Source organism: Somniosus microcephalus, chromosome 11 (assembly GCF_052327205.1).
Source record: "Somniosus microcephalus isolate GS21.2 chromosome 11, FLI_Smic_1.0, whole genome shotgun sequence".
In the NCBI taxonomy this organism is placed as follows: Eukaryota; Metazoa; Chordata; class Chondrichthyes; order Squaliformes; family Somniosidae; genus Somniosus; species Somniosus microcephalus.
The window spans coordinates 134719406-134734768 of NC_140997.1; the positions used below are offsets into that span (position 1 = coordinate 134719406).

General features: G+C 47.7%; 1 protein-coding gene across 1 annotated transcript in view; it reads left to right on the forward strand.

The window, feature by feature from the left end:
• Positions 1 to 15363, forward strand: part of dnah1 (dynein, axonemal, heavy chain 1) — a 971783-nt gene that overhangs the window by 485786 nt on the left and 470634 nt on the right. Inside the window, exon 50 of the mRNA XM_085999976.1 lies at positions 1177 to 1385. Within this exon, the coding sequence (XP_085856102.1) occupies positions 1177 to 1385 (209 nt within the window). The remainder of the gene's footprint in view (positions 1 to 1176; positions 1386 to 15363) is intronic.

Sequence of the window (15363 nt, forward strand, 5' to 3'; positions counted from 1 at the left end):
GGGGAGGGAGAAGAGAGGGAGGAGGGAGGACATCAATGCCCGAGCTCAGATGTTTAGGCTAAGCGCAGAGAGACAGAGACTCACCTCAGATGGTGTCCACCGGGGCTGCACAGAGTCTCCGTCTCCTCGCACAACACACACCCTCTCTCCCCTCGCCCCCTCCCCTCTCCCCCCCCTCCCACCATGCTCCCCCCCCCTCTCTCCCCCCCTCCCCTCTCCCCACCCCTACTCCACCCCTCTCTCCCCCCCCTCTCCCCCTCTCCCCCCTCCTCTACCCCCTCTCCCCCCTCCCCCTCTCCCCCCCATCCCCCTCTCCCCCCTCTCCCCCCCAGTCGCTCCTCTCTCTTCCCCCCCCAGTCGCTCTCTCTCTTCCCCCCCAGTCACTCTCTCTCTTCCCCCCCAGTCACTCTCTCTCTCCCCCCCCCAGTCGCTCTCTCTCTTCCCCCCCCGAGTCGCTCTCTCTCTTCCCCCCCCAGTCGCTCTCTCTCTTCCCCCCCCAGTCGCTCTCTCTCTTCCCCCCCAGTCGCTCTCTCTCTTCCCCCCCAGTCGCTCTCTCTCTTCCCCCCCAGTCGCTCTCTCTCTTCCCCCCCCAGTCGCTCTCTCTCTTCCCCCCAGTTGCTCTCTCTCTTCCCCCCCAGTCACTCTCTCTCTTCCCCCCAGTCGCTCTCTCTCTCTCTTCCAACAACAACATGCCCTCGAAAAAGCCTCGGCACTGCCCGGCACTCCAGCTAGTTATGTTATATTCCTGTGTCTGTATTTCAACACAGCTGTTAAGCCAGTTATTTCAATGCGTTGGTATGCAAATATTGCAGACAGTAATTTCTAGGCTCGTATTTGTAAGTTAGTTGTTTATGTACAGCTTCATAACTTGGGATTCTGGAGGTTAAATTTAGCCAGAAGGTTAGAAAGTACTGTTGACAACATTCTCCTATGAGCATTTATGATGCTTGTGTCAAATTCCTCAAAGGACAAACATATTTCAAATAAAAAAGACAGGAATTTGATACGAGTACTTTTACCATTCATACGATTATACTGGCAAGTCATTTCTGCCCTTGTGTGATAACTCAGATAGGATGGATTTAATCACAACAACTAATAACAAAAAGAAATGTTTTAAAAACAGTTTTTGACAGACAACTTAAAGTCCAACTTTTACGATTTCTGTTTTCACAGATCAAAGATGAGTCATTTTTAGAGGATGTCAACAACATCCTGAACTCTGGAGATGTTCCAAATGTATACATCTTTGATGAGCAGGAGGTAATCTTCAATGCAATGAAGCCAGTTGTTCAGGACCTGGGACAGCAGCCAACCAAGGCCAATATGATGGCTGTATACACAAAACGAGTACGCAATAATATTCATACTGTACTGTGCATGAGGTAAGTTTTCCTGGTTATGCCTTTGATGCCAGATTGTTCCCATCTCTGAGTTTTGAAAAATGCATGTGACAACTGACAACCAAGTCCATTTTCCTGATTAATCCTTTGTATTCTGTTTTCTGTTGTTATGAGGATCAAACTCTATACATTCACTTGCCCAGTGGATGGGCAAGCTTCTGTTCTCATCTGGGCCCAAGTGAAAGCTGAGTGCTTCTTCAGAGGGAGGGAAATGTAGTGTATGTACCACTTGAAGAAGGAACTGTATTCTGCAGCCCCTGTATACTGCAGTACCAGTAGTGACCACCCCTGTATATAAGCCTGTGAAGTAACTTTGTATAGTAGTTCCAGTTTTGTCTCTGTTAGAATAAAAGATTGCTGAACAAGATTTTGCTGGAAAAGACACAAACAACAAATTCGCTGACTGGGACTAATTGAATCACTGCACAGTGAGACATGCCCACGCTTACGCATGGCTGGAACAAAGTTCATCTCGTGTCCTGACTGGACTAATTGAATCACTGAGGACTAACAAGGTTCACTGGTATACTATCATCGAACTAATCACTTGTATCCTATTATCGAACTAATCACATTCCGCCGGGGAACAAGACGGAACGAAGGCCTGAAGAGGCAGAATTGGCAACACAAGTGTGTAAACTCCTGACTGGAGGAAAATAACGATATGCGCTAATAAACAAATTGATTGGATGAATGTAAATGATCTGAAACCAACTTCTTGGAATTGTATATAAGCTCGGCACGTACTACAATCGGGAGAAGGTGCTCTCAGCAGACCGCGTGGCTGCAGACGCTTCTCCCAGAGCTGTCATTTAATAAAGTTGTCTCTCTTACTCAAAGTCTAGTTTCTGAGAATCATTTTTCCTACAACAAATTGGCGCTGCGAGCAGGGTGCCACGGAGCTGAACAGTCGTTCGAATCAGTGACCAGGGTGAGTAGTCAGATTTTTGACCGCCCATAAATCAGAGACACTCGACAAGGCGACTGGGCGGCGAAGCGGCACCAAAACGAATCTGGGACACAGACTGAGTGGGTAAGAGACACTACTTGATTTGTATGTGTGTATTTGTATTTGTGTAATAGTAACTAAATAACTAAGAAAAACCTCGGATCAGGAGGACACTTGTCTCAGACACCTAGCCTCAGGCCGGTTGTTAAGAGGGCAAATGCCCACACGCGAAGGCCAGGACCATGAAGTAGGTGCCGAGACTCCAAGGTGTTCTAAAGTCGTGATACTAGTCGAGTACGGTTAACATTTTTCTGCATTATATCATGTTGCTAAGTGAACTAGGAGATTATTAGTGTCGGTGTTGTAGGACCCTGATCAGGTAAACAGACACCGGGGAGGGGTAGAAACCCCGTCCAACAAGCAAGCGTTACACGTCCGGGCAGTTTTGAGAGAAAGACAAACCCGGACCTCTGAGAACGCTGGCATTAAGTGCGACAAGAAGCTCGGGTATTCTCGGAAGGAAAGAATAGGGGGGCTCTCTAAGGAACAGATCTCCAGACATGAAGGAACGATCGGTGAAGCAGCGGCGATGTCAGGTGAGGAAGTTAAGAGGGGACCTTCGGGCTCCCTCACATATTCTTATATGACAAACCGACAGTCGTTAATTAAGAAGATGCAGAAAGATGGTTGGGATGTGTCACAGACTTTAGAACTCCAGAGAAGCTGGCTGACTAAACAGACAAAGGATAAAACCAAGAAGGCAGGAGTGTTATTAGTACACCAACTAGCAGGACTCATTGAACAAGTAAACATAATAAAGAAAGTTGCACAAGACAAAGTACAGATGGTTACGGAACTAGAAACAAAGGCAAAATGTCAAGCAAAGATTATAAAGGAATTAGAGTGTAAGGTATACGAGGGGGGATGAATGGGGACCTGTCCAGTCACCACCTCCCTTCCCCCATATTACAGTGCAGAACCAACAGCCCCTGCAGGCGAGGGGGACGTTGAAATAGTCGAGATGGCTCCTGTGAGTCGGGGCAGGACATTGGCTAATCCCACCGCCAGTTACAAACCATTCACTCCCGGGGAAAGACAACAGATCATGACCGTCTTAGGAAAACTCCAGCCCCGGAGCCAGAATGTTAAATTCTGGACGGAACTTAATGCCGTCTGGGTAGGGCACCAGTTGCACCTAAGGGATATTCACCAATTGGTCCGAGTAGCCTGCCCTGCGGACAAGTGGTGACTTGTGGCAGGCGGGCATGCAGTTCAACCTGCTCAAGACTACAGCGGAGGGCGTTGGACACACGCGGTAGCCCTCACTGACGAAATGGACGCCCAACGGCCGGCATTTGCCCTTTTTAAGACAGAAGTCCAGAGGGTCCTAGGTGATTCCCCCACGAATTGGAATAGAATCACAACAACCAAACAACAAAAGGGTGAGGGAGCGTCAGAATATGGAGAACGATTATTCAATATCTACCAAGAGAGCTCGGGCCAACAAAATGCCATTAGGACGGACCCGGCCTTTATACAGGCATTTAAGGATAGCTTGTCACCCAGACACCAAGGCATCATTAAGATGGGGGTAGTAACCGCCAGAAACTATGATGACCTGGTAGAATGGGCTAGTGGGGTAGATGGAAGTGGGATGGAGGATAAGGATAAGGATAAGGTTAAGGTAAAGCAAGAGATGGTAGCAGCCGTGACTAATTGGGAATCTGGAACCCGACCCAAGAAAGGACCATGCCACAACTGTGGAAAGATGGGCCACTTTGCAAAAGAATGCAAAGGGAAGAAAGTTGACAAACAGTGCAATTATTGCGGAAAACGGGGGCACCTAGAGGCCACCTGTTACGGAAAACACGGCAGGCCTAGTGAGGGGCAAAACACCCTAACCGCCGAAAAATATAAGGAATGGCAGGAATATAAGCGTAGTAGTTGATGTCCGGTGGCCCCCATAAAAGGTAAAAGGGAGGGGAGAATTTATGTGTCTGCACTAGTAGGGGGCCGACAATGTGAAATGCTGGTGGACACAGGCGCATCAGTTTCCGTCACTAACCTCCCCCTCCCCACGACTAGTAAGTCAATACTCCTGCGAGGACTCAATGGCACTAAAGTGCCAGCTCACTTGAGCACCACGCAGCTGGTGGAAATCGATAATATATACCTCCCCATGAAATTCTATGTGTGTAAAAATAATGAAGGTACAATATTAGGTAATGATATAATGAGGGAGTACAAAGCAATAATTGATTGTGGCAAAGGAAGGTTAACATGGCCAAAGGCGGATGGCCGTAAGGAAAAGATTAGACAACTGGCAAATAACACTGGCACCCTTGGGGTGGCCACCGTAACTACCAGGGACTGGCACGAAGATACGGGAGGATACGGAGCCATTTGTGATTCCGTGATTGGGGTATGGGCTGAAACAAAGTTAGATACAGGAAAAGCTAGTATCGACCCTATTAAGATTCCTGGACCAGAACACAAATCCCACCGCCAGTACCCAATAAAGGCGGAGGCCAGGAAGGCAGTCGTGGACATAGTGAAGGGGCTAGTAGAAAGGGGTATCCTGAGGGAAACCACGAGCACTACTAATTCCCCCACATGGCCAGTAGAGAAACCTGATGGGAGCTATAGGTTGACTATAGACTATACGGCCCTCAACAGGGTCACTCCTAAATTACACCCCATCGTTGCCAGCCCCTCAACAATTTTGAATGGGCTATCCCCTGAACAGAAGATATTCACCGTTTTAGACATAGCTAACGGATTCTGGGCACTCCCATTAGATCCGGAATCACAAGAGAAATTTGCATTCACAGTAGGGGATAAACAATATACGTGGACCCGATTGCCACAGGGATTCCATAATAGCCCAGCTATTTTTCACCGCGTCATGAGTGATATCCTAAAACAGATAGAAGTACCTAAAGGAAGCACTATTTTGCAGTACGTCGACGACATACTAATAGCCTCGGAAACGAAGGCAGACCATCTGGCAACCCTATATTTAGTACTAAGGGCCCTAGAGACGGCTGGCCTCAAGGTAAGCCCTAAAAAAGCACAGATAGGAAAAACTCAGGTCCTATACCTGGGACATCTAATCTCCCAAGGACTTAAAGAAATGCCACAGGACAGGAAACACGCTGTCCAGGGCATGCCGAGACCCGTAACAGTACGCGGAGTCAGGAAGGTACTGGGGCTCTTTAATTACAGTCGAAATTTTATCCCGGGGTTCGCTAAATTAGCAGAACCTATACAAAGATTAGTGAAAGGGGGTAAACCCGCGTTGGAACCGATAGATTGGGGACTGGAACAAGAGGAAGCTTATACACAACTAAAGTCTGAGCTAGTATCAGCCCCAGGGCTAGGACTGCCAGATATGAGTAAGGACTTCCACATACATTGCAACAATGAAGAAGGGTTTTACACAGCAGTAGTTACACAGGATCATGGGGATAAAAGAAGGCCCATCGCCTACTATTCCACAGCGGAGGGACCGGTAGTCACAGGGCTCTCCCGGTGCATAGCTGCATTGGATTGTGCGGCTTGGACAGTAAAGGTTAGTGAGCCGATAGTAATGACAGGAAACATTATATTGCACACTAAACACACTCTGGTAGAGATGCTGAATACCGGGAAATTAAGATCCGTCTCGAACATGAGACGTGCCAAGTGGGAGGCCGTCCTCTTCCCTCCGAGTAAAGCAGTAACCATTGTTAGAGACACAGGGGAGAACCCGGCAGAAGGAATACTGGGAACTGGGGAGCCCCACAACTGTGGGGACGTAGATATGAACCTGGAAGAAGATAGGATAAAAGACACCCCTTTAGCGACAGTGGAAGAGACGTTGTACGTAGATGGTTCACGCAAGTATATAGATGGGCTGCCCCGAACGGGGTGGGCGGTGGTTAATGGCGAATTAAAAACCGTAGAGTCAGGACGGATTGATGGAGGCCTATCGGCCCAAGTAGCAGAGCTAGTGGCTCTCACCAGGGCACTAGAGTTGTCAGAGAATAAAATCGTGAACATTTACACAGATAGTAGGTATGCCTTTGGGGTGGTCCACGATTATATGACTGCATGGGGTAGGAGGGGATTCATTACTACGGGAGGCAATCCCATAAAACACCAGCTGAGGATAGAAGCCCTCCTAGAAGCTAGCGACAAACCCCACCCAACAGGTAGCAGTAATTAAGATTAAGGCACATCAGAGGGAACCGGACCGGACTAGCCCGGACTGGTTAAATCACCAGGGGAACCAGGCTGTGGACCAAGCAGCACAAAGGTCGCTAGAGCAAGAAAGGATCGAAGAAGTACCAATAGCCGCTGTGAGCAGCTCCGAGGACGAGATAAGTATTGACGAACTCCGTGAGGACACCCCCGACGTCGAAAAAGGTACGTGGGAAGAACAAGGCGCAAAGCGGGGAAGCGATAATGTCTGGCGAAAGGATAACAGGGTAATGGCCCCCAAGTGCATTCAAAATACGCTATTAGAACTCCACCATGGGCTTGTACACTCAGGGAGAGAAGCGATGATGGGAAGCCTCAGCAAAGAATGGTGGTGGAAGGGGATGGGAAGAGATATCGCGAGATACTGCCATCGATGTATCACCTGTGCGCAGTATAACCCCGGGCGACCCATAAAAGTCAAAATGGGACATCAACCAAGGCCACGAGGGCCCTGGGAGCATATACAAATAGACTTCACAGGTCCCCTTTCACTGTCACACGGCAAAACATACTGCCTCGTGGTCATAGACCAATTCACCCGCTGGGTAGAGGCTTTCCCCACGCAAAATTGCACCGCTTTGACGGTTGCCAGAGTCTTAGCTGAAGAAGTAATCCCCAGGTAGGGAATACCAATTCAAATGGACTCTGATCAAGGTACCCACTTTACCGGGAGTGTCATAAAAATGGTATGCCAATTAATAGGAATTAAACAAAAATTCCACATCCCATACCACCCTCAAAGTTCGGGCATGGTGGAACGAATGAACCGAACCCTTAAAAATGCATTGGCAAAGGCAATGCAGACGTCGGGGAAAACCTGGACTGAAGTATTGCCCATTATCCTAATGAAGCTGCGAGCCACTGAATACCGAACGACAGGCTTGACCCCTTATGAATTGATGACAGGAAGGGCGATGCAATTACCAGAAGGCATCGTCACAGGTGGGGCCGATGTAGGCCCTTTAAAAGATAGACTAAAACGATACGTTCTGGAACTTAGCACTCAATTAAAGGAGATGCGAAAGAATGTCCGCGATAATCAGAAGGACAAGGATCGGGCACAAGAGCTCACAATGACGGCTTATGTTCCCTAAGCGGGTAGTAAAGTCATGGTGAAAACTCTGCCCAGCAAACCAGGGTTCGCCCCAAAATGGAGTGGGCCATATGAAATCATAATCAGTGGGGATACCTGTGCCTGTCTAGACATAAGGGGTAAAGGAGTATGGAAGCATTGGACACAATTGAAAGTATATAAAGACAACTGACTGGCTACTTTCTGAATCTGTTTTACAGGTGATCTGCATACCCTTTGTCATAAAATTCCTGTAAAGACTGGACTGTAGTGATATATTAATCATGTTTAGAGTATTATGGGTAATGGCATTATTTCATATTGTCACGGGAAGCGCGGTACCCCATTTACGTAAAGAGAGAGGATTGCATGTAAATACCTTTCTGTATATGTCATATGTCTATGCGAAAAAAATGGGCCAAAGCTCCTGCTGAGTGTGCGCCCATGTGCCCACCCATACGGGGCGAGGAATCCCATTAAGGCCTATCCCCTTTAAGGTAGAGGAGATGGTAGGGTGGTTATTATACTCTAATACCACCTGGAATAAGGAGGATACCATACAAACCCAAAATAGCTTGAATCCAGATCAGCTGGAACATGAGTGGAAACAGGCAGGGTATAACCCCACGAACTTTAAAGGATGGTTTCATCCCCAGTACGATAATCGAAGGTATCCAGAAGAGCTATTAGTCAGCACAGGGGGAAAACTAAACAATGCAGAGGGGGAAGTCTGCTTGGTAAACTATGACGAGACAGGGTTAGTGGTTGGATGGAGTAAGTGCAAGTATAATTACACTTTAACCAAAACCAGTACTAAACCACCAGGTGCCCTAGAATGGTCCTACGTGGGAACGTTTAATTTATCCGAAGTGCTAAACCGGACTAGAAATCTACCCTGGAGGGGAATACCTGGGATCATGTACCAACTTTGGAACAAATTTGAGGCCTATAATAATATCTATTTCATTTGCGGATATAAGGCGTATCCATGGCTTCCACGAACCTGGACTGGGTCATGCTATATAGGATACGTAGTACCATACATCCATTATTTATCCTCCCTAACCCACCACTACGGGTACCAGTCGTTATGGCAACCAGCCAAGCGTGTTAAGAGAGCTATTACGGAAACCGAAAGATTCTGGGCTATAGCATTCCCCTGGTACGGAACAGGAAAAATAGCAAGGGAATCCATAAACATGGCAGCAGTGCACGAACAAATAGCCAACGATACGGCTGAGTCCCTGAGAGAAATGAGTGCCGAAATGGTGGCGATCCAGACCACCGCCTTACAGAATAGGATAGCCCTAGATTATCTGTTGGCGGCGCAAGGAGGCACCTGTGCCCTGATCGGGACAGACTGCTGTACATATGTCCCAGATAGCTCCGAGAATATCACGAGCCTAGCAAATCATATCCAAGAAGAAATAAAGAAGCTCCATCAACCCACAAGCACAGGGTGGCTTGATTGGTTGCTAGGGAAAACCGGGTGGGGAGCGTGGATGATGCAAGGGATAATAATAATAGTTGTAATTTGTATGTTGATGTGTTGTGCGCTGAGCCTTATAAAGTTGTGTTGCCAAACTGCTATGAAAACCGTGATGCCGATCGCCTCTATCGAGGAGGAACACACCAACCTGCTACCAAGGGATGAAGAACACCAATACGACACTGTCGAAGGAACAACCGAACCCCCGGACATAAGCCAGTGGCTGTAAGCACCGATGAAAGGGGGACCGAGGATGGTCATCTGGGAGCAAATGAATCGTGCTCCAGGACCAAGAGGAGGGATTGTTAGAATAAAATTTTGCTGGACAAGATTTTGCTGGAAAAGACACAAACAACAAATTCGCTGACTGGGACTAATTGAATCACTGCACAGTGAGACATGCCACGCTTACGCATGGCTGGAACAAAGTTCATCTCGTGTCCTGACTGGGACTAACAAGGTTCACTGGTATCCTATCATCGAACTAATCACTTGTATCCTATTATCGAACTAATCACATTCCGCCGGGGAACAAGACGGAACGAAGACCTGAAGAGGCAGAATTGGCAACACAAGTGTGTAAACTCCTGACTGGAGGAAAATAACGATATGCGCTAATAAACGAATTGATTGGATGAATGTAAATGATCTAAAACCAACTTCTTGGAATGGTATATAAGCTCGGCACGTACTACAATCGGGGGAAGGTGCTCTCGCAGACCGCGTGGTTGCAGACGCTTCTCCCAGAGCTCTGTCATTTAATAAAGTTGTCTCTCTTACTCAAAGTCTAGTTTCCGAGGAATCATTTTTCCTACAACATCTCCATTCAGTAAACACCTGTTATAACCAACTTCTGCAGTCCGTGTCTCAATTACACACGGACGTTACACTGGCGACGAACAGATCCGAACTTACCTACAGTTCTGCACCACCTCACGGGGATCCATCCCTGAAGCGAAGTTGTTGGAGGTCGAGGCCAGAAGGAAGAAATCACAAAAGAAAAAAAAACAAACAGAAGAAACGGGCGTCGACCGTGGGCAACCGCCCTCTGATTCATCGAATTCGAAGATTTGCAGGAGAGGCTGTCGAGAGCTGGGCTTGGTTATCCAGTCTATGGTGTTCCAGCTAATCGGGCTGGTGGCAGGTAGTACACTGACCCTTCCTGGGCTGCGGCGGGCTAGAGCTCGATCGGGTGGCTTTTCAACGGGGACGAGCAGCATTGTCGGGAAGAGGAGAGAGAGAGAGAGGGTGGAGCACACAGGGCGCGGCCGGTGCTACGAAGCCGGGCAGCATACAGACACGAGAAGAGGGAGGAAAGTGTCCCATAGGGTCTGCTCTGACGACGGGAACAGTAATTAAAATAAAATAAATTAGAAGCGCAGAAAGCCGCGAGGAGCTGCAGTTTGCCACGGGGACCGCGGAGAGCGGCGTTGGCAGCAGCGCGGGGGGGAAGTGCACGAAGACCATAGGGCGTCGCCATCAAGGCATAAAAACGCCAGCAACAGCGCTAGCAGCAGCGGAAAAGACAGAAAGCACGGGAGGCGCCATCTTAATCCAGCGGGGAAGAAGGCAAAGCGCGGGAGGCGCCATTTTGTTCAATCGGGAAAGAAGGCAAAGCGCGGGAGGCGCCATCTTAGATCTCCAAGATGCCGAAGACTGGCAATATCACTGCCTTCGATAATGCAATAGAAGACTGGACCACGTATGTGGAAAGAGTCGAAGTATATTGCAAGGCAAATGAAGTAGCCGATGAGAAAAAGGCATCGGTACTACTAAACTTAATGGGCGCAAGAACGTACGGCCTATTGTGGAACCTGATCACTCCAGTCAAACCGATGGCGAAGAGTCTTAACAAAATTGTTGATATCCTACAGGAACACCTAAATCCTACACCGCTGCTGATAGCAGAAAGATTTAAATTCCACAAGAGAAATCAGCATAAAGACGAGAGCAATGCTGATTACCTTACGGAACTACGCAAGCTATCAAAGCACTGCCAGTTCGGAGCAGGACTGGCAGATACCCTACGGGACAAATTTGTCTGTGGACTCCTGAGTGAAGGAACCCAGAAGAGGTTACTGTCAGAGAAAGAGCTGACGCTAGATAAGGCTTTCAGCGTGGCAGTATCGTATGAAGCAGCAGCAAGGGGAGCTGCAGAAATACAGCAAAAGCCACAGGAATACGGCACCCATGAAATGACACGGGGATTTGAAAAATGTTATCGCTGCGGCAGAACAACCCATGACCAGAAGGACTGCTGGTCCAAGGACAAAATATGCAGGCAATGCGGAAAGATGGGACACATTGCACGAGTTTGCAGGTCTGGTAAGAAGACTAACGACAACAAAAAGACTACTAAGGAAAAGTACAGAAAAGTACAAAAGATGACGGACAGTAGTTCCGAAGACCAGAAGAGCGATAGTGAATCCAGGAACAAGAGACTAAGCTGTCTCAAACTACACAACGTAATCACAAAAGAGGATCACCGAACCAATTGGGTCACCCTCACAATAGCAGGGTCCCAAGTCAAAATGGAATTGGATACAGGATCAGCCCTGACCGTCATGAATCGACGAGACTACGAGCAGCTATTCTCACACATACCCTTGAAAGACACATCCATTGTCTTGAAGACATATACGGGGCAGAAAGTATACCCCAGAGGGAAAATAAGGGTGCCTGTCGAATACAACGGCAAGGAAATACAGAAATTGTATCTGTACATACTGCAAGATGGTGGACCACCATTACTGGGACGTGAATGGATCAGAGAGATAAGTTTAGACTGGCACTCCATTCAGGCACTGACGGTGGCTGGTAAAAAGGATGATGATGTCACACCTGGACGATTGTCAAAAATCTTGGCTAATGCTAAAGAGGTATTTCAACAAGAACTGGAAACTCTTAAAGGCGTAACCGCCTCGATAAAAATAGAAGAGAATGCAATTCCCAAGTTTTTCAAAGCAAGACCGGTACCGTATGCAATTCGCCCAGCCGTCGAGGCAGAGCTGGAGAATCTGGAGAATGCAGGCGTGTTAACTAAGGTAGACTGGAGCGAGTGGGCGACACCCATCATTCCTGTCATGAAGAAAACGTTAAACAATAAGTCTGAGGAGCCAAGGAAGGTTCGCATCTGTGGGGACTTCAAGGTGACTGTGAACCCAATCCTTCACACAGTACAGTATCCTCTTCCGAGGATAGAAGATATTTTCACCTCACTATCTGGAGGGAAACGTTTTACAAAAATTGACCTAGCGCAAGCATATTTGCAGATGGAGTTTGAAGAATCCTCTAGGAAATATCTCACGATAAACACTCACAAAGGTCTTTACCAGTATAATCGACTGGTATTCGGAGTTGCATCAGCTCCGGCTATATGGCAAAGAGCGATGGAACAAGTCCTGCAAGGGATTCCGGGGACTCAGTGTTACTTGGACGACATCCTAGTGACGGGTGAAAATGACAGTGAACACCTTGCCAACCTAGAGCAGGTGCTCACTAGACTAAGAGAACATGGGCTACGAGCCAATCGCCCCAAGTGCGAGTTTTTTAAGAAACAAATATCGTACTGTGGCCACGTGATTGATGAAGAGGGGTTACATAAGTCCCCTGACAAAATTGAAGTGGTGGTTAAGGCTCCAGCGCCTGTAAATGTGTCGCAACTGAGGTTATTCCTCGGATTGGTGAATTACTACCATAAGCTTTTGCCGAATTTGTCCACAATTCTGCACCCACTGAACGCCCTGCTACAAACTGGAGTAGCATGGAAATGGAGCGATGAATGTAAGCGGGCCTTTCAGAAGTGTAAAGGCCTGATCACTTCGAGAAGTATTGGCTCACTACAACCCATCACTACCGATAAGACTGGCGTGTGATGCGTCTCCCTACGGCGTTGGAGCGGTACTGTCACATAAATCCCTTGATGGTTCAGAGAGGCCGATAGCTTTTGCGTCACGCTCATTAACTGCAGCCGAGCGTAACTACGCCCAGATTGACAGAGAGGCCCTCAGCCTGGTGTGGGGGGTGAAGAAGTTCAATCACTACCTGCACGGACAGAAATTTACTCTACTAACTGATCATCAACCTCTTGTCTCCATTTTTAACCCTAAGAAGGGCGTCCCGATAATGACAGCACAACGGCTACAGAGGTGGTCCCTTTTCCTAGGGGCACACCAATATGACATCGAGTACAAAGGAACTAAACAGCATGGGAATGCTGATGGATTGTCGCGCCTACCGTTGCCGACGGTGGAAGAAGCACCTGCAGTGGATCCTGTGGAGATATTCCACTCGACCATAGTCGAATGTCTACCTGTGACGCATGCAAACATAGAAAAGGAAACACGAAATGACCCGACACTCTCCAGGGTCTATGATTTAACGGTGAAGGGATGGCCAGCACATGGTGAACCACTGTTGCCAGCATTCTCGCTGAGAAGAGAACAGCTGTCAGTGTGCCGAGGAACCTTGATGTGTGGAGCCAGAGTAGTAATTCCACCCAAATTGAAGGATAGAGTGCTCAATGAGCTTCATGAGGGTCATCTGGGAGGGGTAAAAATGAAGAACTTAGCCAGAGCGTTTGTGTGGTGGCCGGGAATCGATAGAGAAATCGAAGAGATGACCAAGAGCTGTACAGGATGCCAGAAGGTCCAAAACGCCCCACCACAAGCCCCTCTACATCCATGGGAGTGGCCCTCATCTCCATGGCAAAGGGTACACATTGATTTTGCTGGTCCATTTATGGACTCGATGTTTTTAATTGCGGTGGATGCACATTCAAAGTGGCCAGAGGTAATAAAAATGTCCTCAACCACCACAGAAAAAACTATCACAGTCTTACGAACCATATTCGCCAGAAATGGGCTGCCTGAACAGATTTGCTCCGACAATGGACCACAGTTTGTGTCTGAAGAGTTCCGGAGGTTCTTAAAGAACAATGGTGTTAAGCATTACACATCCGCCCCATATCATCCAGCCACCAATGGATTGGCTGAGAGGTTCGTTCAAACATTCAAGAAGGCTATCAAGGCAATGTGTAATGAAGACATATCCCTACAACACAAGGTGGATAACTTCTTATTTGCCTACCGGAATGCGACACATGCGGTTACCAACCAAACTCCAGCCATGATGTTCTTCAATCGAAGACTAAGATGCCGCTTGGATTTGGTTAAGCCAAACATCAGAAGAGATGTGGAGAACAGGCAATTTCAGAATATGAATGAAAGGCCAACCAGGAGTTTTAAGATAGGTCAACCAGTTTTGGCCTGGGACTACCGCACAGAGAAATGGCAGCCAGGAACGATCTGCACACGGCAAGGACCTCTAATGTATACCGTGGACGTTGGCGAGAGCATTGTAAGACGCCATGCTGACCAGATTCTAGAGTCACTGGAAAACGTCAAATCTACACCACAATCCTATACACCTGGTGATGAAACCGAAGTACCAATTGCATCTACCTCAGAATCGGTGATATTGGAAGCAGACGAACCAAACAACGACTTTGTATAGTAGTTCCAGTTTTGTCTCCATTCAGTAAACACCTGTTATAACCAACTTCTGCAGTCCGTGTCTCAATTACACATGGACGTTACAGGAAATTTGGTAGATTTTGTTCAAGACCAGGCAGATGGTTACCAAACTGCCCGGCAGAGAGCAAATTGCTGTCTTGGTTGAAGCGTAATGTTTGGTGCAGGGAAGGGGACATAAGAACATAAGAATTAGGAGCAAGAGTAGGCCATTTGGCCCTTCGAGCCTGCTCCGCCATTCAATAAGATCATGGCTGATCTTCTACCTCATCTCCACTTTCCTGAACTATCCCCATATCCCTTGATTCCCTTAATATTCAAAAATCTATCGATCGCTGTCTTTATATACTCAACGACTGAGCCTCCACAGCCCTCTGGGGTAGAGAATTCCAAAGATTCACCACCCTCTGAGTGAAGAAATTTCTCCTCATCTCAGTCCTAAATGGCTGACCCCTAATTCTAAGACTGTGATCCCTGGTTTTAGACTCCCCATCTAGGGGAAATATCCTCCCTGTATCTACCCTGTCAAGCCCTGTAAAAATTTTGTACGTTTCAATGAGATCACCTCTCATTCTTCTAAACTCTACAGAATATAGGCCTAGTCTACTCAATTTCTCCTCATAGGACAATCCCCCCATCCCAGGAACCAGTCTGGTGAACCTTCGTTGCACTCCCTC